Source organism: Phoca vitulina, unplaced genomic scaffold, assembly GCF_004348235.1.
Source record: "Phoca vitulina isolate PV1807 unplaced genomic scaffold, GSC_HSeal_1.0 scaffold22, whole genome shotgun sequence".
NCBI classification, from domain to species: domain Eukaryota; kingdom Metazoa; phylum Chordata; class Mammalia; order Carnivora; family Phocidae; genus Phoca; species Phoca vitulina.
This window is the reverse complement of record NW_022589725.1, coordinates 46,499,944-46,522,895: the sequence shown is the minus strand read 5'-3', so window position 1 is coordinate 46,522,895 and position 22,952 is coordinate 46,499,944. Positions and strand designations below refer to the sequence as shown.

Below are 22,952 nucleotides of genomic sequence, written 5' to 3'. Positions count from 1 at the left end.
TCAACTCTTGGTTTCTGCTCACGTCATGATCTCATGGGTTGTGGGATCAAGCCCTGCATTGGGCTCCACACTCAGCGGGGAGTCCGTTTGAAGATTCTGTTCCTCTGCCCCTCTGTCCACTCATGCACGCACATGTGTTCTCTGTCTCTCTTTAAAATAAATAAATAAATCTTTTAAATAAATGAATATTCCAGTGAAGAGTTTCAGTAGGTTATTACATAAATGAATCTGGCACTTAGGGAGAAGTTAAGGCTGTGATGATAATTTGAAAGTCAGCAGTGAATAATATGAAAAATCATAAACACTTTTTTTTTTTTAAAGATTTTATTTACTTACTTGATAGAGATAGAGCCAGAGAGCACAAACGGGGGGAATGGCAGAGGGAGAGGGAGAAGCAGGCTCCCCACTGAGCAGGGAGCCTGATGTGGATCTCCATCCCAGGCCCCTGGGATCATGACTTGAGCCACCCAGGTGCCCCCAAATCATAAACATTTTAAAAAGTGTCTCCTATTTGCAAGGCTCGGGCTAAGTGCTGGGGATATAATAGGAATAAGATCCTATAGACCTGGCTGTCATGGAGATTACATTCTTATAGGGGAGGCCAAAATCAAATTGCACAATTAATCACAATTGTGAAATGTGCACTAAAGGAGAGATGGTATATAATGGGGGAGGGTTTCCTGACTTAATCTGGAAAATTAGAGAAGATTTTCTTGAGGCAGTTAACTTTTTGAGCTAATAATTTGGGGAACTCAGAGCAAGACATGAAAAGACTGCAAGCAGAGAGAGAATGACATCTTCAGAGCTCTGTAAGAAGGTCAGTGCAGCTGGAGAGCAGACAAGTTGGGGGCATAAGATTGAGAAAACAGGTAGGCAGGAGTCAAACTGTGGAGGACCTGGTTGGGATTTGGGCTTTGTTTCAAGGGAAAGGCAAAACCATTCAAGGAGTTATCATACCATATTTGCATTTGAAAAATCACTTTTAGCTGTAATGCAAAGAAAGTATTAAAATGGTGTGCAAAGATGCTTAGGAGAGACCAGTAGGAGAGTATTGCTTGGATGAAAGCAAAAGTGGTGAAAATAGAACTGGGTGTGTTTGGGACATATCTAGAAGATGAAATTGAAAGAATTTAGTGACTGTTTGGATATACTGAGGTAAAGAAGCAGGAAATGCCAGAAGATGCTGCTAAAAAGAAAGACTTTTAGTTTCCTGGTATTATGGTTTCATTGGCTAGGTAGATGGTTGTACCTTTCCTCGAAATAGGTATCTCTGGAAGGACTGGCTCTTTTGTGGAGCAGCAGTGCTGGGCATGATGGAGCATAAGCTTGGTTTGGGACCTGCTGACTTGAGTTTCCTCTGAAACATACAAGTGACAATGTTGAATAGGCACTTTGGGTATTTTTCTGGAGCTCAGAGGAGAGGGCTGGGCCAAAGGAATGAACTTAAAGAGTCATCAGCATTTAGATGGCTAACTGAATGTTTAATATGGATGAGATTGCCTGGAGAGAGAAATACATCTGAAAAGAAAGGTGCCTTGGAAACAGACTTGAGTCACTAATATTTGTCAGCTGGAGAAGCAGATAGAAGAGACTGAGAAGCCTTGGGTAGAGGAAGGAGGAAAACCAGCAGTGACATGTCTTGGAAGCCAAGTGAAGAGAGTTTCAGGAAAGGAGAGGTCAGCTGTGTTGAAGCTAAGGATCAGGTTCTTGCTATAGAAGTACAGCAGTGTAATACATTGCAGTTGCTTCCTTTACAGCTCTTTGAAAATAAGACAAAAAGGGCAGTAGTTCTATGGAAGGCTACATCAGCTAAGAATTACAGATTCAAAGAGAAGACTTAGAACGGGTAGAAACCAGTTTCATTCTATGCTGGGAGTGGAGTGAATGAACTGAAACCATTTCCAGCCTTTTTATTCTCTGCTTGACAGTTTATAGTCTAGTCCAGTAGGCCTACCTTAGGACATGTACCCTTGTCTTGGCCGGAGTGGGCATGAATCTAATTAATTGTCCCACCAGACTGTATCCCCAGGGGGAAGAGGTAGCTCTCCAAAAGGTAATCAGGTTAACAATACCAAAGGGAAGTATAGGTAGATGGTGGGCATTCAGAATCAAAGATTGCTTAGAACATCCATTTTTTTGAGCATTTCTTCAGTTCGGGAAGCACCTGCTCACTGATCAAATGAAGAATGGAAAATTGGAAAAAGGAGGTTCTTCAGTCTACACCAGGTAACAGATTGGGTAGGGAACAAGCAAGAAAGGTTGGGGAACTAGATCTCAGTGTCAGGGAGGCCTCTGCCTGCCTGAGTCTTCTACCCTTCCTAGGCTGCTCTCCTTAAGGGAGAAGACATTTTTTACTGGATTTCTTGAATCAGGCATGGCAGAATGTTTCTTCTCCTGGTGTTTTCTTGTTTGTAAATAAATTATTTGGTAAAGCTTCTATAGTTCATTATAGCTTGATGTCTTAGGAAGGTTTTATAGTTTCAAGAAGTTCCATTCTATTTTCTGGGCAATATTTCCCATTTAATTTGGGGTGTACCTAACAGTAGTCACTATGGTTTGGTTGGCATGTAAAATCCATCCCTCAATATTATATCTATCAATTAAAAAAACAGTTATATGAACATGTTAGGATGACTTTTATTTCTCTTTACTACCCAGTCCTCTACATTGCCAGACCTTCAGCTTGTTTTCCATTTACATTTTATTGTGAACAGTTATGCTGAGTCATAGTTAGTGTCTTAATCTCTCAACACTATTCATGTGCTTATCATGAGGTCCCAGTAAATGGCATTATACTCTCCTCTAGCCTTAACTAACTGATCTTTAATTATTTAAGCTAGATCAGAAATAACTGATAAACCTTCTTAAATCCCTAAGTTATTTTAGATTAACATAACCATTCTCATTCCAACAGTTAATCGTCTTTAATGTTTGAGTATAAAATCACTGCCATTTGAAGTGTCGAGGGACCTGTAGTTTTGAAAGGAAGATTTTTGTAGTATTTTAGAGTTGCTTAAGTTTGACATAATTTTTTTTGTGTTGTAAAATTTGTGTCTTTGAAACTCTCAAGAAATAAATAACTTTCTGCATTTAGTCTATAGCAGAAATGGAAAAAGTTCAGCAGGCTTTTAAGAACTGTATATGAAACACAAAGAAGTCCTAAGTGAAGGGACTGCAGTGATTTTCTTGATGAATATGAGCATTTGAAAAATTTTTTCTTCCTCTTTGGTTCTAAACTTTGCTTTAAATCAGTGATATTTGCAAGTATAGTAATATGTTTCATTGAATATTTGTGACAACAAGCTACTTTTATACTAGAAAAAGCAAGAATTTTATACTAACATAGCAAGAAAACTTTTTCATTTTCGTTTAATGAATAAATCCATGATTGTAAATAGTAGTTGCATTAGTTTTACAACACTAACTATGTGAATTGTTCCCTTACAGATCTTCTAGGAGTTTTTTTTTACCACCTTTTGAAAGATAGTGTGGGTTTTTTAACTTACAATTGGTTTTACTTAAAATGGACTTCTGGTTGTCAAAGTTGAAAAACGATGTGACATGATGGAAAATATGCAGGAGCAGTACATGACTTTTTAATCTTTTGATAAAACAAAAACCTAACCTGGTTCAAATTCTAGCTTTTTACTTAACGACTATGTTGCTTTGATTACTTTTCCTCTCTGAGCTTTAGTTTTCTTATCTGTAAAACAGAGTATTAGTGCTTATTCTTCATGGATGCTATGGGAATTAGGTAGAGAAAGGATTCCAGAAAAGTACCTTGTTGGTAGGAGCTATTCAACAAATGTTAGGTCTTTTCTCTTTGCCAGGTAGATTTATTTTCCTCTTAAGCAACTCAAGTGCTTATATAAACAGATAATGGGAACTTTTTTAAGCTTACATTTGGTATGAATTCAGAACATTATTTAAATCAAGTTTGTCATTAAAGACTATCAATCCAGTGTAGGATCAGCAAAATGTAGTGAGGTTTCTGAAAATGATGAAAGTAGCCTGATAGATATAGAGGTTTCTTTAAAATAAGACCAAAACAAACACAGAAAAGCAAAAAGCCTGGTAAAAAGTAAAATGTTTCCTTGAGATTTTGAGCATTTATGTGGTTATCTAGGGCAGTTTGTACATTTTGCTCTTACAGACAATGTTTAGGATCTGTTCCTCCTCAGAACACCTGCTATGCATACCCCATACAATCAGCTGTAATAGCTGTTGTGCAACATTTCTTACTCTAATTCTCCTTGAACTTCTAGAATTCTCTATTTATAAGATTTATTTCTCCAGTTATGGGACCAGTGAATAGGTTGGTATGGCTGGAACCTTAAGAGGATTAGTTTGTTTGGTAAGAGATGAATCTGGAAGGGTAGAATTAGGCCAGATTGTGAAGTTTCTTAAGTGCTATTTAAAGGAGGTGGGACCTTATTTAAGACTGTAAAATTCCTTAATTCATCATATTTATATCTACTTAGATATAAAATACTTTTGTAAGCAGTAGAAATTTCTCACTGCAACACAGCTGGAAAGTACATTTGTGTTCCCTGTTAAATCTTTGTGATAGTCTCATAGTGAGCTGAAATGGAAGGGCTTGGTGTTTCTGACGTATAAGAAGGTCTGTGATACCTCTGAAATGCTATAAGTAAAACAAAAAATATATATATAAAAAAAGGGGCAGCTGGGCATAGTGTTCCAGGACAATCCTTGCTCTGCTTGGTTAAATCTGGCTCTACTTCCTGGCAATTTCTGTCATTAAATGAACAGTTATGAAGAGCCTGAAATGTCTAGAGAGTTTTGCTGGATAGTGGGGTTACAAAGATAATGATCTATTAGAGAGACAAGTAGGATATAAATGCCAAAGAAGAGGTACAGAGTGCCATGAGAGTGCTTAGAAGGCATAGTTAGTTCCAAATGGGGAGACCAGAGAAGGCTTTTTTTTTTTTTTTTTAAAGATTTTATTTGTTTATTTGAGAGAGAGAGAGAGCAAGCACAAGCAGGGGGAACTGCAGAGGGAGAGGGAGAAGGAGACTACTCTCCACTGAGCAGGGAGCCGGATGCAGGGGTCAATCCCAGGACCCTGGGATCATGACCTGAGCCAAAGGCACTTAACTGACTGAGCCACCCAGACGCTCCCAGAGAAGGCTTTATAGAGAAAGTTGCATTTGAATTTGGCCTTTCAAATTCAAGGAGTAGAGGATTAGCTGGGTAGAATGGGGGTTGGCAGGTGGGCAGTAATGTTGGAAGCACAGAAGTTACACAAGCTAAAGCATGAAATGTGTGGTTTTAGGAACAACGAATTGGTTGGTATGGCTGGAACCTTAGGAGGATTGGATTTGTTTGGTAAGAGATGAATCTGGAAAGGTAGAATTAGACCAGATTGTAAAGTTTCTTAAGTGCTATTTAAAGGAAGTGGGATCTTATTCTGTAGATAACATAACTAATGCAGTGGAAAAAAAGATAATGAGATCTGTGGTGTTTTTTGGAAAGTCTTAGGAGTGGCAAGATTAAGAAAGTGAAAGAAAGAAGAACTAAAAGCCCAGAGATCAGTTAGGATATTAATTTGTAATAGTGAAGGCAGAAAATCACTTATGATTGAGTTGGGCTGTACCAGAGTATCTGTAGAAATCAGAAGACTGGATTAAAATGATGTCAAGGTCACAGACTGAACTCCCAGACCTTGGTGATCAGATACAGAGATAAGGTTAAGGGAAGAGTCATGGATGACTTAAAGACTTCAAGGTTTCCAGACACAGTGATGCTAATTAACAAAGACTGAAAGAGGAATTCATTTGGGGTAAAATGAGAATACTTCTTGTAAAGGACTTGACAAGTCAGAGATTTCAGAAATCTAGTACTCTCTATTAGCTGTAGCGCTGGTGGCTTTTTAAGTCTCATGCTGTAGGAAATGTCATGTTTCGGACTGCTCTGTATAAGAGGTATTGGTACATGTTGTTATAGTTACAAGGCTTAACCCAAGAAGTTTGAGTGTTTGCAAGTTTCCTACATCATTTTTTAACATGAGAGTACCACAAATAACTTTTTAGTCTTCAAGAAACCTATGAAGCCAAAAGACATGAATTTTATGGTGAACGTCAGAGGAAGGAAGAAGAAATGAAGCAGATGTTTGTGCAGCGAGTAAAGGAGAAAGAAGCCATATTGAAAGAAGCTGAAAGAGAGGCAAGTATGCTGGTTTGATATGATTTGCATTTGTTTTTTAGGTGTCCTGTTGGGGAGATTTATCTCAAGAATTTAGCTGAGATGCTTTTGGAGACTACTTCTTCAATAAGTAGCTATTTTAACACATAGTCTTTGCATATGGACTTTAAAAAGTCTGAATTCAAGTAAAAATTTTGGCCTTTTTGCATAGTCTTCCATTAGAAGTGGTTCACCAAGTACGTGTATTGGACTAGGTTACTAAGAAGTGTTTTATTTATTTATTTTTTTTAAAGATTTTATTTATTCATTTGAGACACAGAGATACAGAGAGAGAGAGAGAAAGCACGAGCAGGGAGAGAGGCAGAGGGAGAGGGAGAAGCAGGCTCCTCGCTGAGCCAGGAGCCCGATGTGGGGCTTGATCCCAGGACCCCGGGATCATGACCTGAGCTGAAGGCAGATGCTTACACCCAGGCGCCCTCTAAGAAGTGTTTTAAATGTCTTAAGTTTGAACCAGAAATGTTTTAGCTATGGCTTTATAAAGCCTTTCTTGAGAGTTCTTGAGAGTTGTTGGGATTGATGCTTGCTATGAAATGGGTAACTATGAAAGCAGTTAAGTAGCTCTTTCAGTTTGAAGTCAGGCTTTCCACATGAGTCAGGTGGTCAAATGACCTTTGGATAGCCTTGGTGCACATGTGCACATGCATACATATAAAACATCACAGTTAATTTCCATAGTACTGTTTGCTTCTAGTTCTTAAGGCAATAATTTTACTTTTATTCGAGTTAAGCTATTTCCTATAGACCTAACCACAATGGCTACTTTTAAGTGAAATGGCCATATTCAAGATGGTGGTCAAAAAGGATTAGCTCAAAAGGGAATTTGTCATCTGTATTTTATAAATGCGTGTGTATGCATCTGAGGGGAGGATGTATATTTTTCCCTGGTCATCTGAAAGCTGATTATAGACATTATGATTATGATTATGACACTTTATCCCGAGGCCCTTCAGTATGCATCTCTGAAGCTTAGGCACATTTTCCTCCATAACCATTGTACCAGTATTATACCTAAGAAAAATTTTTTTTTTTTTTACACCTAAGAAAATTAATAAGAATGCCATAATCTCACCTGATCTCCAGTCGACATTCATACTTCCCCAGTTGTCCCAAGATGGCCTTTTATTGTGTGGCTTTTTTTGTTTTGGTTTGGTTTGGTTTGGTTTTTTTGGTGATTTTTTTTTTTACTTTTGTTTTTGAACTGGAATTCAATTGTAGGTCTCATGTCACATTTGGGTATTCTCTTTGTTTAGTCTCTTGTATTGGAGAATAATCCCCTAGTTTTGAGTTATTTTTAAATATAAATATTGAGGAAAGAGTTGTGATGAGTAGGAAGTAAGGATGCTGATTTTTTTTTTCATTAGTAGATTCATCTTTAAGATGGTAGTAGAGTAAAACTCTTTATTTAAGAGTTTATCTCATGTATCATGAGTCTTAGTTTCTCCAGTGAGGAGAAAAGACGTAGAAGTGGTTTCTAGTTGAGTTTTTAATTTTTAAAATCCCACATAAGAATATTTTGCTTAAACGTGTATTGTTTAAAAGGAAATTAAAAATTCAGGGTAATCACATGGTTAAAAGAAAAAAAGAAAGACTGTTTGTCAGCAGATCTTTTGAAGACTTTTATTTTTATGGTTCAAGTGCTTTTTTGTGAAGCACAAAAAATGCAGTTAATGTAAACCTAAGGCATCAACAACCAAAATTCTCACAAGAGTTCTAAATTTTTTATTATATAGCATTAGAGTCAGTAGATTCCCGGCCCCTTTATTAATATTACAAGGTACTTCATGACCAGTTTTTATACTGTAAAGTCAGTATCATTAAATACTTTAGAGTCAAGGTCAGAAAAACAGACCTCTGTGCTGTTGATAACTTCTCACCAGTGCCCTTAAGACAGTATCATCAGTATGGTACACTGCTATATCTTTTGTAAACACTACTTCTGAATATTTGAAAATATGTTTGAATTAAATCCCTATTGTAGTGAATAGTGGAACCATGAGTGAATCTTGTATATGGTGTAGACTGTTGGTATCAAAAGTTGTGAACTCCACGTGATGTGATGTCACACCTACCCTGCCTCCCCTTTTATTTTTTTTAAAGATTTTATTTATTCATTTGAGAGAGACAGAACACAAGGCCGGGGGGGGGGTGGGGAGAGGCAGAGGGAGAGAGAGAAGCAGACTCCCACCCCCCTGAGCTGGGAGCCTAACGCGGGGCTCAATCCCAGGACCTGGAGATCATGACCTGAGCCGAAGGCAGACACTTAAGCATCTGAGCCACCCAGGCGCCCCGCCCCCCCGCCTCCCCTTTTAAAACATTTTTCTCTTTATAGTATTTCTGCAATTTTTAGTCAACCTCATGAATGATATATGAAGCACCCTATAACCTTTCAAGATATGTAACTATGCATATAAAGTATGCAGCCTCCACTTAAGTAATCAGAGATGTCTTAATTAATATAATATAAATCCACTCCTGTATCCTGTCTTTACAGGCTCTACTCAGCTCCTCTCCCACATTTATAGGAAATGCACACATACTCAGAGAGTTGTGACTCTCTTGTTTATACCACTGATTTGAATGACAACTAGATTACCCCACCCTTTAAGCACACACACATACAAACAGCTTTTTGCAAAAGCAGGAACTATTTAAATAAGCAAATACTAAGGAACTGATGCCTCTCTGAAATGCCATCCTCAGGAATAAAAGAATCTTAGCGTAGAAGGGTCTTACTTAATCTGTTTCAGTTCTTTTCTCTCTCCATTTAAATACATCTCCAGTCAGGCTTTACTGGTGTACAACACAACCTCTTCCATATTTGGAACAGTTAATTTTTATTAGGATGGAGTTTAGCTCTTCAGTTTCCACCCTCAACCTCTGATTTCTTTTTTTAAAAGATTTTATTTATTCATTTGAGAGAGAAAGAGAGCACAAGCAGGGGGAGAGGCAGAGGGAGAGGGAGAAGCAGACTCTCTACTGAGCAGGGAGCCCGATGCGGGGCTCCATCCCAGGACCCTGGGATCATGACCTGAGCCGAAGGCAGATGCTTAACCATCTGAGCAACCCAGGTGCCCCTCAACCTCTGATTTTTAGCAAAACATTTCTTCAGTTATTATATGCCATCTTTTCTAGAAACCAAGTCCTACTTTTTTTTCTTTTAGAGAGATTTTATTTATTTGAGAGAGAGGGAGCGCCTTCGTGCACATGTGCAAGGTGGGGAGGGGCAGAAGGAGAAGCAGACTCCCCACTGAGCAGGGAGCCTGATGTGGGGCTGGATTCTAGGACCCCGGGATCATGACCTGAGCTGAAGTCATATGCTTAACTGCCTGAGCCACCTAGGCGCCCTAAGTCCCACTTTTTTATATGAATGCTGCCCAGAACTGAAAATACTAAAGTTAATCTAACTAGATTAGAGAATTTTAAAAGTTGCCTTTTTTGCTCTAGATTCTAGATGCTGTACTTGTGTTCTTGGCAGGTAAGGCACGCAGCTGATTCATGTGGGAATGTGCTCATGTCCCTAGATTTTTTTTTCCAGATAAACACCAAACTAGGGAAATTTCACCTTGTAATGTTATAACCTTTTACAAACTCATTTTAATGACTGCATTGAGTGTACTTTGCATAAATTTATTTTTGACTTTATTAGACACAGGCTATTTTTTCCCATTATGGTGTAAATTCTACTACAGTAAGTATTTTTATGAATAACACTTACTCAGTTTAGGATTTCTTGATTTACTTTAGATTTCAAGGTGAATGGCTGGAGAAAAATGTAATAGATTTTTAAGGTTCTTGATTTAAATTGATAATTGGCACTTTCCAGGTAGGTTTACCAATGTAACTTTTTACTGTTTCACTACACTTGGTAACTTTATTTGGAAAATAAGGTGTTTTTTTGATAACTTGATTTTGTGATTTGTGTCCCTCACTTTTATTGAACATGGATTTTAGAAAGTTTATTTGAAGAGGCTTTGTGGAGAAAATACAGAGCAAGAAAATAAAAACTCTTAAGAAAAGGTCAAATGTTTTAAAAACAGGTTTTTACATGAGGCTGTGGCTTTTTATTTATTTTTTTTGTTCATTTTTTTTTGCATGGGAACTCATTTAAAATTAAAGTTACTTGGGCGCCTGGGTGGCTTAGTCGTTAGGCATCTACCTTCAGTCAGGTCATGATCCCAGGGTCCTGGGATCGAGTCTCGCATCGGGCTCCCTGCTCAGCGGGGAGCCTGTTTCTTCCTCTTCCTCTGCTGCTCCCCCTGCTTGTTTTCTCTCTCTAATAAATAAAATCTTTTTTTTTTTTAAGATTTTATTTATTTATTTGACAGAGAGAGACACAGTGAGAGGAGCACAGCAGGGGGAGTGGGAGAGGGAGAAGGAGGCTTCCTGCAGAGCAGGGAGCCTATGCGGGACTCGATCCCAGGACCCTGGGATCATGACCTGAGCCGAAGGCAGACGCTTAACGACTGAGCCACCCAGGCGCCCCTCTAACAAATAAAATCTTTTAAAAAAATAAAAAATAAAGTTACCAAGGCAGTTTCATATGTACATTTTTCCTTCAAGCATGAACTTTTGAGACATCAGGAAAATTTGTAGATTACTGTATAGGTTAGTGTTAGCAATTGTTGCTAAGCTCGGGAACATTCCTGTGTGTGTGCTGCCACACTGTGTCATTAATGGGAATTGCACCTTTATTTCACAGCTGCAGGCCAAATTTGAACACCTTAAAAGAGTTCACCAAGAAGAGAGAATGAAGCTTGAAGAGAAGAGAAGACTCTTGGAAGAAGAAATAATTGCTTTCTCAAAAAAGAAAGCTACCTCAGAGATATACCAGAACCAGTCCTACATGGCATCGGGCAGCAACCTGAAGAAGGACAAGGACCGTAAGAAGTAAGCTCTTCCCAAAACCCCCACTCTGGTGGTCCCCTCCCCCATTACTTTCTGTTTCATTGCCCTCTTTGATCTTGTGCTTATCACAGTCTGTTTCCTTATTATCAGGCTCTGGCAACTAAAATGTCAGCTTCTTGAGAGCAGAGACCTGTCCCTCTTGTTCACTGCTATTTCCCCAGCATCTAGCACATATTAGGTGCTCAGTAAATATTTGCCAAAATGAGCAAATGAATGAATGAACAAAATATATCATAATGTAAAAAGGCTCATTTACCTGAGGGGAAAAATGGCTGCTCTTATTTCATTGTCCAGCCTGTGTTTCTAGTACACATCTAATAACTGCTGACCTACCGTTAGTTATGTTAAATTTCATGTCTAAATGGAAGCTATATACTTTGTTGGGGAATCATAGAAGTAAAATAATATTTGATAAGAAAAATTTAGTTCATTTTTTTAACAAATTCTACTGATGATGATTTTGTGAGAATTTTTATTTCAATAAGGGAACCAGGCTATCGATTCGAACTCCTGTGCTTTGATGTCAGAGCTTGTGAAACCAGTGGTGGACGTAAAGATGCAGAGGAAGGTAGAGAGGGCCCCTGTACAATGGGGCGGCCATGAGTAGCATTTGGATGATAATCTCAAGGCTTATAGGTTTGGGGTATGTGTTAAAATCAAAGTTACCAAAGTTTTAGAAAATAAGTTTTTTTTCCTTTTCTATACTTTATGTCCTTTATTTCTCCCACTTAAAATGTCCGTGTCATTTTGCCTATTTGACTGTTCTTGAAATTCATCACTGACTTGTTCTGTTGAGTGCTTCTTGGTGACTCTTTGCCTTAGTTTACTCCAGCTACCTCTGTTTTGGCAGCATCTAGCTCTCCTTTTGTTCCTCACAGAGCAACATTTCTGGTTTAATTTTATCATCACATCTTATTTCAAACCCAGCATTTTCAGAATACTATAATTTAACTTAAAAATAATTAGGAAAACATAATGTTGGCCCATGGCAGCTTTCCATTTTTGAACTATGGAGAAGTAAATCCACAGAGTTTTGGTGGGTTCAACTGACCTGTGGATTTAATGGTTTGTGGGGAAAAGAAAAGGAATGAATTCTCACATCTGATCTTTCAATATAAGTTCTACATGGGCATGGATCTTGTTTTGTTCATTGATGCATCCATCCCCAGAGCCTAGAACAGTGCCTGCTATATAGTGGACATGCAATTATTTGTCAGAAGAATGAATATGACTTTTAATAGTTATGTTTTATTCAATCATTGAATTTCAAATGATAAACTATAGTTTATGACTGCTTTAAGATATGCTTTGAATTATAAAGCTAAGGGACCTTTTACCTGTTCTTATCCTTTCACCTCAATCCAGCGTTACTAAAATTGGATTCCCCAAGTTTCTTCCATATATGAAAGACAGTTTACATTTGCTTTGTAAAAATTGTTGCCCTGCTCCACTTAAAGACCACTGTTAGCATGTGCTCTTGTTTATAAAGTCAGGGCCAAGCCCATAGTTTTTTTGAGAGCTCAAAAGAATTCATATTCAAGAAAATGGAGTTTGATGTTTTTTTATTTTTTATTTTCCAAAGATATCTATAGTATATTAGATGTATATTTGCTCTTTCTGTAAAAGTTTACCTTGTAAAACTAATGATTCTAGTAATTTTTATTTCCTATGTAGTTTTTTTTATTGTACCAATCAAAAGGTTTTTTCTTCTCTTTCCAGCTCCAATTTTATGTAAAACAAAGGTTCCAGATCACAGAAGGTCATCACAAGCAAAAATTATTAAAATGTTAGAAGTATACTTTGATTTTCTTGCTGTTTTTATTTGCTGTATCATTTATTCTATATTTGGCAAATGGCTGTAGTTACTGCCATTTATGGAAAAATATTTTTAAGTATAAGGTTAATACATAAGCCACAGTGGGTGATACCACTTTTATATTCACTGTTGTTAGAAGTTTTCAAGTTGCTGGTTTGTGATGAATCTAAATCATTTCCCCTGTTGCCCAGTTATTGTCACTTACATGCATTGTACCACAGAGCAAAGTGTCAATGCCGTTGAAAATACAGAAGTCATTCATTATATGGCTATCTGATTGCATTTATATTCCAAGATGAACTCCTTTTTTGTACATACTAAAGGTAAATTTTGGGAAATATGTTTTAAAATGTATTATGTACCTGAAGCTCTAACCTCTTAATAGTTTCATAGAACTTTTTTTTAGTTTTTGATACCATTATCCAATTGGTAACATGATCCTAAGCTTTTGTATCAAATTATGTAACATGGCCTTCCACAATTCAGTGTGCCTTATTGTGGTTGATGTATTGTTGTGATGAAACAAGATGTGTGTAAAAGTAAAAACATCTAGGTATAAATCATCTAGTGATGAGTACCTTTGAACCTGGGGTATTGCCACTCTATTTCATTAGAATGTTTTACATACTTGTTGTTTAAAACTCTGTTTTCCAGGGGAAAAATCATAAGGTAGAATCATCTTATTAAAAATATTTCTTAAGAAAATAACTGTGAGCAACTGAATATTAAAGATGAAAATTTAGATAATCCATATATTAAGGGATATTTGAATTCAGTGCCTTTGTAGCGTTCTTAGAACAATTTAATGCCTTCTAATTTTTTCTTAACAGTCATTGGTATATAAATTTTCATTTTTTGTACTTGAATACCCTAAATAAAATTGACACTTACTCTTGACAAGTAACATATACATCTATATATTTACTCAAATGTGGTTAAATAACTTTTCTTTTTGCAAACTGTCATCTTAAACATTTTATCAAAATTCGTTCATTTAATCATGTGTTTGAATTAAATTTTAAGACAGGCATATATTACCCATATTTTTCAGAAAACAAAATGTTTTACTTAGCGTATGTCAGATTCTGAGCAGTGTATTTTTTCATGAAGTTGTGTAAGTTGCAAATAAAACCTTTCATTTCATAGTACAATTTATCTGGACAAACACTTCAAATTCCAGTTTTACATTTGAAATTCACAAATGTCTCTTAGCCTTTTAAAACTTCAGTAAAGTAAGTTATAAATATCACAGAAAAAGCTCTGAACTTTCTTCTCAGGATCAGGAATGCCCAAGTTCTGGAAGGTGGGAGCAGGAGAGCCCGTGAGTCCATGAGGGCAGGTAGCCTGTCGTACAGAGCCCGTGAGTCCATGAGGGCAGGTAGCCTGTCGTACAGAGCCCAGCCACTGCCACAGCGCTGAGCGTTAGCCGAGGAGAGTGTCATCCCAGAAGCTCAATTATGTGATGTGAGTGGTGGCTAGCTGTAGATTTATTATATCAAATTGTGTATTAAACAGCTATCCTCAACTTTAATAAAGTTACTTTTAAATGCCAGATTGGTCATTGGCATGTTAAAACAAAGTTATTCAGTTCTCTAGTTGAAGAGATTATGGAAACCTGCCCAAACTCTGAACTTAGCAGAGGGGTAATCATTTTGTGCTGCTCGTGACTCTGTTTTGAGAAAGACTCAGCACATGCGCTTCATTCACAACGTGATGTTATGTATTTGGGATTCCAGGTAAGATTTTATTTTAAAAGAGTTATCCTGCAAAGAACAAAATTTTTAGAACAATTAACAACATTCAGATTCTCCTTACAAAGCTGATATATTTTTCACTATTCAGGCACAGGGTGACAAAGTAAGTTATGATCTCCTGATACTTAAATTTCCTGGGAACAAAATAAAGGTAGACATGTTTTGTTTAAATTTTTTTTCCATAAAGCATGTGAAATAGTTACCACTCACTACCAACCATTAATCTTTATATACTTATCTGATTTTTCAAGCTCTTTCACATAGACTGTGATTTCAGCTTCAGAACAACACAAAGGAAAACAAATGCATTATGGGGAGTATAATCCCCTTTTGGAGGATGATCTCAATTTAGGCCCCATTTTCCTATTGGGCTAGGAAATGGGGATATGCATGGTTAAGGCTAGTCCTGCCCTCATGGAGCAACCAGAACAGTAACAAGAGAGCAGATTTATGCACAGAGTACTCTCAGAAGGGCTTTGGCCTCCACCCACAGAGCACAAGAAAGCACCCAGGGAAGTGACTAGGTCTTGAAGGATTAGAAGCAGTTTTTCAGATACACAAATGGAGAATGGCAATCCAGGTACAAGGAATAGCATGTTTTTGATAAAATCTGGGTACTCTAGAAAATCACTAACTGTGAGTAGAGAGTATAGGGCAGATGTGGGACATAAGTAAGGATGAGATTTTAGAATTAGGTAGGGGACAGATCAAGAAAGAGTTTATAAACCCAATCCAGTAGGCAGTAGGAGCCATGGAAAGATTTGACCTCACCTGGTCAGATACTCCTCCAGAGTTCACAGGAAAGATGTACTGGAGGAGCTGGGACTGGCCCGGGCTGGCTGACTCAGTAGAGAGACTGCAGTCCAGGCAAGCAGTTCTTAATACAGCGTGCAGTAGAATAAATAAGTAGTGTTTAAAAAAATACAGATGCAGAAGGGTATATATGGTAATGGAAATGGTAACCATCTGGATAAATCAAAATGAATAATGGCTGCAAAACAATGTCTTGTGGAGATGGAAATACAGAGAGAACTAAAATACAAGACTAGAGTGGCATATAAATTGGGGGAGGGGGATAAATTGAGTAATCTAAAGTTCTTGCATTAACTGAGAGTCCCAGTCAGCTCATAACATGAGACTTGGAGTGCACGTAGACATGGTAAAGTGTGTGACTTTCAAGTCAGTAGAAGGAACACTAGTCCACTAAATGATCATCCAAAAGCAAACAAAGGAAATAAAACAGGTATGACAACCAGAAAGCATTTAGTAATATGGTAGATTTAGACCCAAATAAATAAGTAATTACATGGATTATATGCTGTAATTTTTTTTAGGTGAAAGTCTTTAAAAATCAGCTGTGAGCGTTTGACAAGAGAAGTCTGAAACTTTCTCTGTCTTCATAGACAAAAGATAGGAAAAGGTACATCATGCAGACTCCAGCCAAAAGCTAATGTGTACCTGCATTTTCTATGTATTAAAAAAACTTTAAGGCAAAAGCACTGTTAGAGATGGAGATAGATTTCTCGAGTACGAGAATATATAAAAATTCCAAATTTGTATGTACGTAACAGCCTTAGCGTATTTAAAGCAAAAATGATGAGAATACATGGAGAAGTATGCAAATCCACACTCGGGAGATTTTCACACACCTTTTGTGTATGATAGACTAAGCAGACTAATATTGGTACAGATATGGGAGCCTTGAAGAAAACATTCAGCCACATTGGCCTGGTGAACAATTACAGAGCAGTGTATCCCAAATCACAGAACACACACTGCTTTCAGGCCCACCAGGAACATTTATGAAAACTGACTAGGACATTTGACTACAAAGTAAGCCTGAGTACTTCTAAAGGAGTTACATCATGTAGACTGTGTTCCCTGATCATATTATAATTAAGAGAAATCAGTAATAACAAAAATGCTCATGTTTGGAAACTAATAAATACACTTCTAAGTAACCCATTGGTCAGAGAAGAAATCAAAAAGGAAATTAGAAAAATATCTTGAGCTGAATGATAATGAAAATATTATACATCATAACTTGTGAGAAGCAGCTAAAGCCATTCCTAGAGTCAAAATTTATAATCCTAAAGGCTAGTATTAGGAGGGGAAAAGGCTGAAGACCAGTGCTGTACACATTCATCTCAAGAAGTTAGGAAAAAAATAGTAAACTAAACCCAAAGCAAACAATAAAGATGAAAACAGGATTTCAGGAATTAATGAAATAGGAAAAAAAATCAAAAGTTCTTATGTTTTTAAAAGATTATTGAAATTGATAAACCATGGGAAGAATGACCAAGAAGAAAGGAAAGAGGCATAGAATGGCTAAAGTTGAAAACAACAACAAACCTGACAAAAAAAAAGGGGGGTTGTTGTGGAATGATGACCATTGCTGGTGGGAATGCAAAATGGTTCAGCCATTTCAGGAAGTCTGGCAGTTTCCTGTTCCCTCACTGTATGTGTTAGTTTTCTACAGCTGCTATAACAAATTGCCACAAACTTAGTGGCTTAAAAAACACAGTATTACAGTTTTGGAGGCCAGAAGGCTGACATGGGTCTCACATGGCTAAAATCAAGGTGTGGCCAGGGTTGTGTGCCTTCTGAAAGCCCTAGGGGAGAATCCTCTGCCTTTTCCTGCTTCTAGAAGCTGTCCACATTCCTTGACTCATGATTGCTTCCGCCGTCTTCACAGTCAGCAGTGGTGAGTTGAATCCTTCTCACATGGCCTCAGTCTGACCTTTTCCTCTTGCCTCCGTCTTCCAGCTTTCAGAGACCCTGGTGATTGCATGGGGCCCACTAGCAACATCTCTCTATCTGCTGGCTAGCAACCTTAGTAACCCTTTGCCATGTAACCTAACCTTCAAACATTCCAGAGATTGAGATCTAGGGGGACATTGGTCTGTCATGTTGTACAAGCCTGCAATTCCAGTCCTAAAAAATGTATTCAAGATAAATGAAAATGTTTGTTCATACAAAGACCTGTACTGAAATGTTTATAGCAGCTTTTTCCATAATCTGCCAAACTGGTAACAACCCAAATGTCCATCAACTGATGAGTGTATAAACAAGCTACACTGATACATGTAGACATGTGAATAAATCCAAAAGTATTATGCTAAGCCAAACACAAATGGCTCTGTGACTCCATTTATGTGACATTTTTGTCAAAGCAAAACTATAGGGACAGAAATAAGCTGTGGTTGGTTACCAGGCATGCTGAGGCCGGGGGTGGGGTGGGGTGTGTGGATTGACTTCAAAGGCACACAAGGAAACCTCTTGGAGTGGTGGAAAACGTTCATATACCTCAAATAAGCCTGATATTTTTTCTTAAAAAGTAAAAGTTAAAAGGCAGAAACAATGGGAATGAAAAAAGAAAATGTCACTCTACAGATCCTGTTAGACATTAAGATGTCATAAATAAAATTGAAAATACAGAAGAAATGATAAATTCATTTAAAAAATAACTTACTGATAAATTAATAGAAAGTCTCATAATAATAGGTAATCCATAATTAAGATCCTCAAAGTTTAGGCCGAGATAGCTTCACCCAAGAATCCTACCAGATGTCTAAGGAACAGAGTGTTCTTTCACTCCTCTCCCTGTGGTAGGTTGGGGCAGCGCTTGCCTCTCCCAGACCACTGAGGATGTCTGTGCCCTAATGCCCCGAATCCGGGAAGCTGAACCCTACCTGGCAAAAAAAGACTGTAGTTGTAAGTGAGCTCTAGCCTGGAGGTGGGAAGATGGGCCTGGATTGTCAGGGTGGGCCCAGTCTAATCACTTAGTTCCTTAGAGCTGAGAGCCTTTCCTGGCTGTAGTCAGAGGGAGGCTCAGAGGGATGGACCACTGTTGGCTCTGATGACAGAGGAAGAGGCCACAGCCAGGAACGCAGGGGCCTCCAGAAGCTGGAAAAGGCAAGGAACTGATTCTCCGCTGGAGCCTCCAGAGGGAACTCAGCTGTGCTTTGATTTTAGCCCAGTGAGACCCAAAGAAGACTTCTGACCTTTGCATAAATTCCTGTCTTTCTTAGCTACAAGTAGCTGTCACCCACAGGTCAAAGCAGCAGGTGCTCTAAACTTCTGCCAAGTCAAGAAGTGTAAAGCCAAGTGCACAGCTAAAAACAGCCTACAAGACACCAAGCCACAACACCCACCCATGTCAAATCTGTGTAGCTAGAAGTCCGAATCATGGTCATTGCAGGGGAGGAGTGGTAGCTGAAGGGAGCCTGAAGGGACATTCTGGCGTCCTGGTAAGTTTCTTGGTGTTGGTTACATGGGTGCCACTGTTTTGTGAAAACTTGTCAGGCTGTACATTTACATGTGCACTTTCTGTAATACTTTAAAGTGTTAAGAAGGGGGGGGAAGTGCCACATTCTGAGCCCCATACACCTGGTCCCACAAAACCTCACCATGAGTTCCTTGGTCTGCATCCATTCTCTGTTATTTCTCAATGTTTCTGACCAGTTAAAAATTTTCAGAGGCTAATTGCCCCCAGTTTCCTCACCTGAGTTCTGAAAGAAATTGAAAAGTAAAACTGGCAGTGGGAGGCCAAAATAATCACCTTTATTGCTGACAAAGTCTAAGCTTAATGTGAGAGCCAGATGAGCTTGTTAAATGAAGCCCATAATTAGGGGGAATCACCCTCCCTGCGCCCCCACCCCAGGCTGTGCTGGATGAGTGCAGGCCTTCTCAGAATTATATCCACTACCACCTCACCTAAATTGCCTGATTCAATTAGGTAAAACACAAGAACAAGAAACTTTTGGTCCTAGACATTTCAGTAGCATTGGCTTAAACATTGTTTCGGAGTCTGGTGCCCTCTCAGCAATCTGTGGCTTTTAAAGCACTTAGTGATTTTCAGCTGCTCTAATTAATGTCAGTGCTCCTGTTTGACTCAAGGAAGCAGGTGGGCGGGTGTTACTGACCCTCCTTGTCTCCTGCTGTAACGCCCTGCACTCCCCAATAAAGAAACCAGATATTTCTGTCTTTCCCAGTGAACAGTGTAGCTGTTTGTTCACAAAACTTGGCTCTGACAGTCTTACCAACACAGCCTTGTCAATAGAATGTCTCCAGGAAGATGTGAGCTGAGGGGAATTTCTTTTTGGGCATCTGGAAACTGGAAACTGATTATAATGTCCCTCAGGTTAGACACCTAAGGAGAGAGGGCAGCTTACCAGCCCCTCCCCACCCCCGCCATGCCAATACCTGGTAGTATTCTCCAGGGCTTGACCCTGTATTCCTCAGTTATTTCTGTTTGTTCCAGGTTTCTTATTGCAGAGTTGTTAATTTCAGTGTTTTAAGGTGTTACCCGACATAAAAATCCTAGCTTTAAAAAGATGCTTAAAGAACGGAAAAATCTTCAAGACTTGAACAAGTTTGAGTGATGGGATTTCAGAAATATCAGTAGATGGGAAAATTTTTTTTAAAGATTTTATTTATTTGAGAGAGAGCGTGTACACGAGTGGGATGGGGCAGGGGGAGAGGGGAGGGGCAGAAGGAGAGGGAGAAGCAGGCTCCCCCTCTGAGCAAGGAGCCTGATACGGGGCTGGATCTCAGGACCCTGGGATCATGGCCTGAGCCAAAGGCAGACACTTAACCTACTGAGCCACCCAGGCGCCCCTAGATGGGAAATTTTTTAAAGCACCTCCCAGGATCTCCTATTCTCTAATTTGATCATAGTAAAGGCTGTTTTTCAGTGCCGGTTACAAATTGTATTTACATGAATTTAGTGGATTCATAGTTCATATGACATTGTATCACTTTAATACTTATCTGTTTCTATTTGCTAAGAGTTTATTTCCTTCTAAAAAATGTTTAAAGGTTGTTATGTAAAAAAAAAATTGATACATGAATGTGACATTGAGTGGAGAATATTATTGGAATGCAGACATTACCTCACACCCATGTTATCCCATTGGACAGCCTTGGTTTGATCAATATTTCCCATGGAACTCCACATCAAAATTTCTGCTTTAGAAGATAGATGTTTTGCTGTTCTTCAGTAGCAGATGCAAATAAAAAACTGTTTTCTAAGAGAAAAATAAGTGTCTAATATTTCTTTTGAAAATACAGAGAATAGGTATAACAAAAAGGATAAGTCACTGTCTTGCTATTCTTTTTGTGGGCCCCAGTTCACACATGTTTGCACACATATCACAGTGCACATTGGTATATTGATTTTCAAATGCTTACATCTTAAGAACCATCCATTTAAACGTGAACCATTTTCCTTTTTTTCCTCCTCATTCGACAACAACAAAAAATAATACAATCCTTCTGAGGTGCTAGACTTTTCCTAGTGAATATATAAACAATTTGCCATAACTAAAATAATTTCCTTTTAAAATCCAGGTGTTTATGATTCCCACCAGCAGATGCTGCTAAGTAATCACTCTGAGTTGTATGTGGCTGCGTGTCTTAGTCATGCTGTTAGGACAGCTATCTTCTGGACTATCGATAGTTTTGTGCAAATTTCTGAACAAAGGTAAGGTTTACCCAGTGTCAAAGTGGTTAATGCCAATTTAAGAGAGGTGAGAATTTAGTAAATCACTTGAGACTGTCCAGAAAATACCTGAGAGGTTTTTAAGAGTATTCTAAAGTATGGTGGGATATTCAGAGATGTCTGATTTAAGGAAAACTTCCCATCTCTTCTAGAAATCTATCATTTGGGTAAAAATAAGATGTGACATTACTTTATACCTAAGTGCTACATATGACCTTAAATAGTGCCTGGTGTTCATAAGCGAAAGTAATGACAGACCATAAAAATAATCTCTAGCTTTAGATAAATTTTTGATCTTGATAGTTTTCTCTGATGTCTTGGGATGGACAGATTATCATCTCTACTTTGGGATGACAGGACTGTGACCCATTTGCTAAGTGGTTTATTCTATTCCCACATCCAGATATGGAAGAAGTCATCCATTCAGATCTTCCTGAGGCCCAGCTGTCTTTGTGGTGCCTTCAGGAGGAACAGGAATGAGTGAGTGGAAGCCCCTGCTTTTCCTGAGCTCGGCCCCGTGTGTTATTTAATGTAATGAGGTTAACATGCTCTGTGTGAGGCACCATCTGGCTGCATTATGTTGTCATATTATTATTTCACTTATCTTCAGAATACTCCGAAAGATAGTTGTTTTTCTCTCCCCTGTCAAGACGCTGAGGCAGGTTTGGGAAGATGAAGCTCTGTTCTCACCTACTTCCCCTTCTCCACCTTCTGTGCTGGGCTAGTTTCCTTAATCACTTGAAAGATGGCGTCACCAGTTCCATCCTCAGCTTTCCTTCCCCTCCCCTCCTCAGTCCTCCTGTGTGTGCTCACCTCCACTCTTCACTTCAGCCACATGCCGATGGTACCATATTTGTACTGTGGCCTTCATCTCTCATCCAAGCACCAGATCCATATTTCTAACCATGTGTTGGAAATATATCTAGCTGGGTGGCCAACAGGTACCAACACTTCAGCAGTCCCAAACAGGCCTCCTCATGTCCACTGCCCACCCTCCTCCTGGGTACCCTAGTCTGGCTAATGGAACACCCTCTGTCCAGTTGTTCAAACCTGTCTCCAGAGGCTCCCACATGGGTTCCCCGTTTCTTGGGGAACCTCAGTTTTGTGCCCAGGAGGCTGTGAGGCATTGGGCACCTACCCTACCAGCCTCTGGTAGCACCTTGCCCAGAAAATTACCCTCTTGGTCCACATGGTCTTGTAACTGTAGCTGGTTCAACTCAGGAGGGCTCCCGACCCACGACAGCCATGGGTGGCTAGCAGCCTGTGGGATTAACCTGTTTGGGATGAGAGAGTGAAAGAAGGGCCTGATTGCATTTAACAGCAATTTAGCAGTCTGGGTCATTAGGATCATCGGGAAGAGGGGAACCCAGGGAGTTCACAGAGGATGTTCTGTGGGGGGCTGGTTATACAGGTGCTGCAGAGCACAGGGGAGCCCTGAGTAACATGGGAATGGCAGCTCCCAAGGGCCATGCTGATGAGAATGGCAAGCAATTGGCACTTTGCCCCTCTTGCCCCGTGGTGCTCCCCTGGCTCCCCTCTGCAAAGCCTAATCAGAAGCTGCTGCAAAGCTAAAATATGGGCTACAGAGTTGCGAAGGAGGAGATGGAAGGGAGGCTGTGGGCTGTGGGCCACATAACCTAGTCGGACTCTCCCTAGGAGTTTGAATATGAAGGTGGTGGTCCGCAGCCACAGCAGGGGCTGAGAAATCAGGACACAGTGAGGTCAGCATCAGTCTACTGACCCTCCTCTCTTT

The 22,952-nt window shown here is 39.0% G+C and overlaps 1 protein-coding gene across 1 annotated transcript in view; it reads left to right on the top strand.

The window, feature by feature from the left end:
• SEPTIN10 (septin 10) overlaps nucleotides 1-19,835 on the top strand; it is a 70,608-nt gene extending 50,773 nt beyond the window's left edge. Inside the window, exons 9-11 of the mRNA XM_032419392.1 lie at nucleotides 6,051-6,183; nucleotides 10,922-11,109; nucleotides 12,847-19,835. Of these exons, the coding sequence (XP_032275283.1) occupies nucleotides 6,051-6,183; nucleotides 10,922-11,109; nucleotides 12,847-12,862 (337 nt within the window). The 3' untranslated portion in view covers nucleotides 12,863-19,835. The remainder of the gene's footprint in view (nucleotides 1-6,050; nucleotides 6,184-10,921; nucleotides 11,110-12,846) is intronic.
• Nucleotides 19,836-22,952: the final 3,117 nt, after the last annotated feature.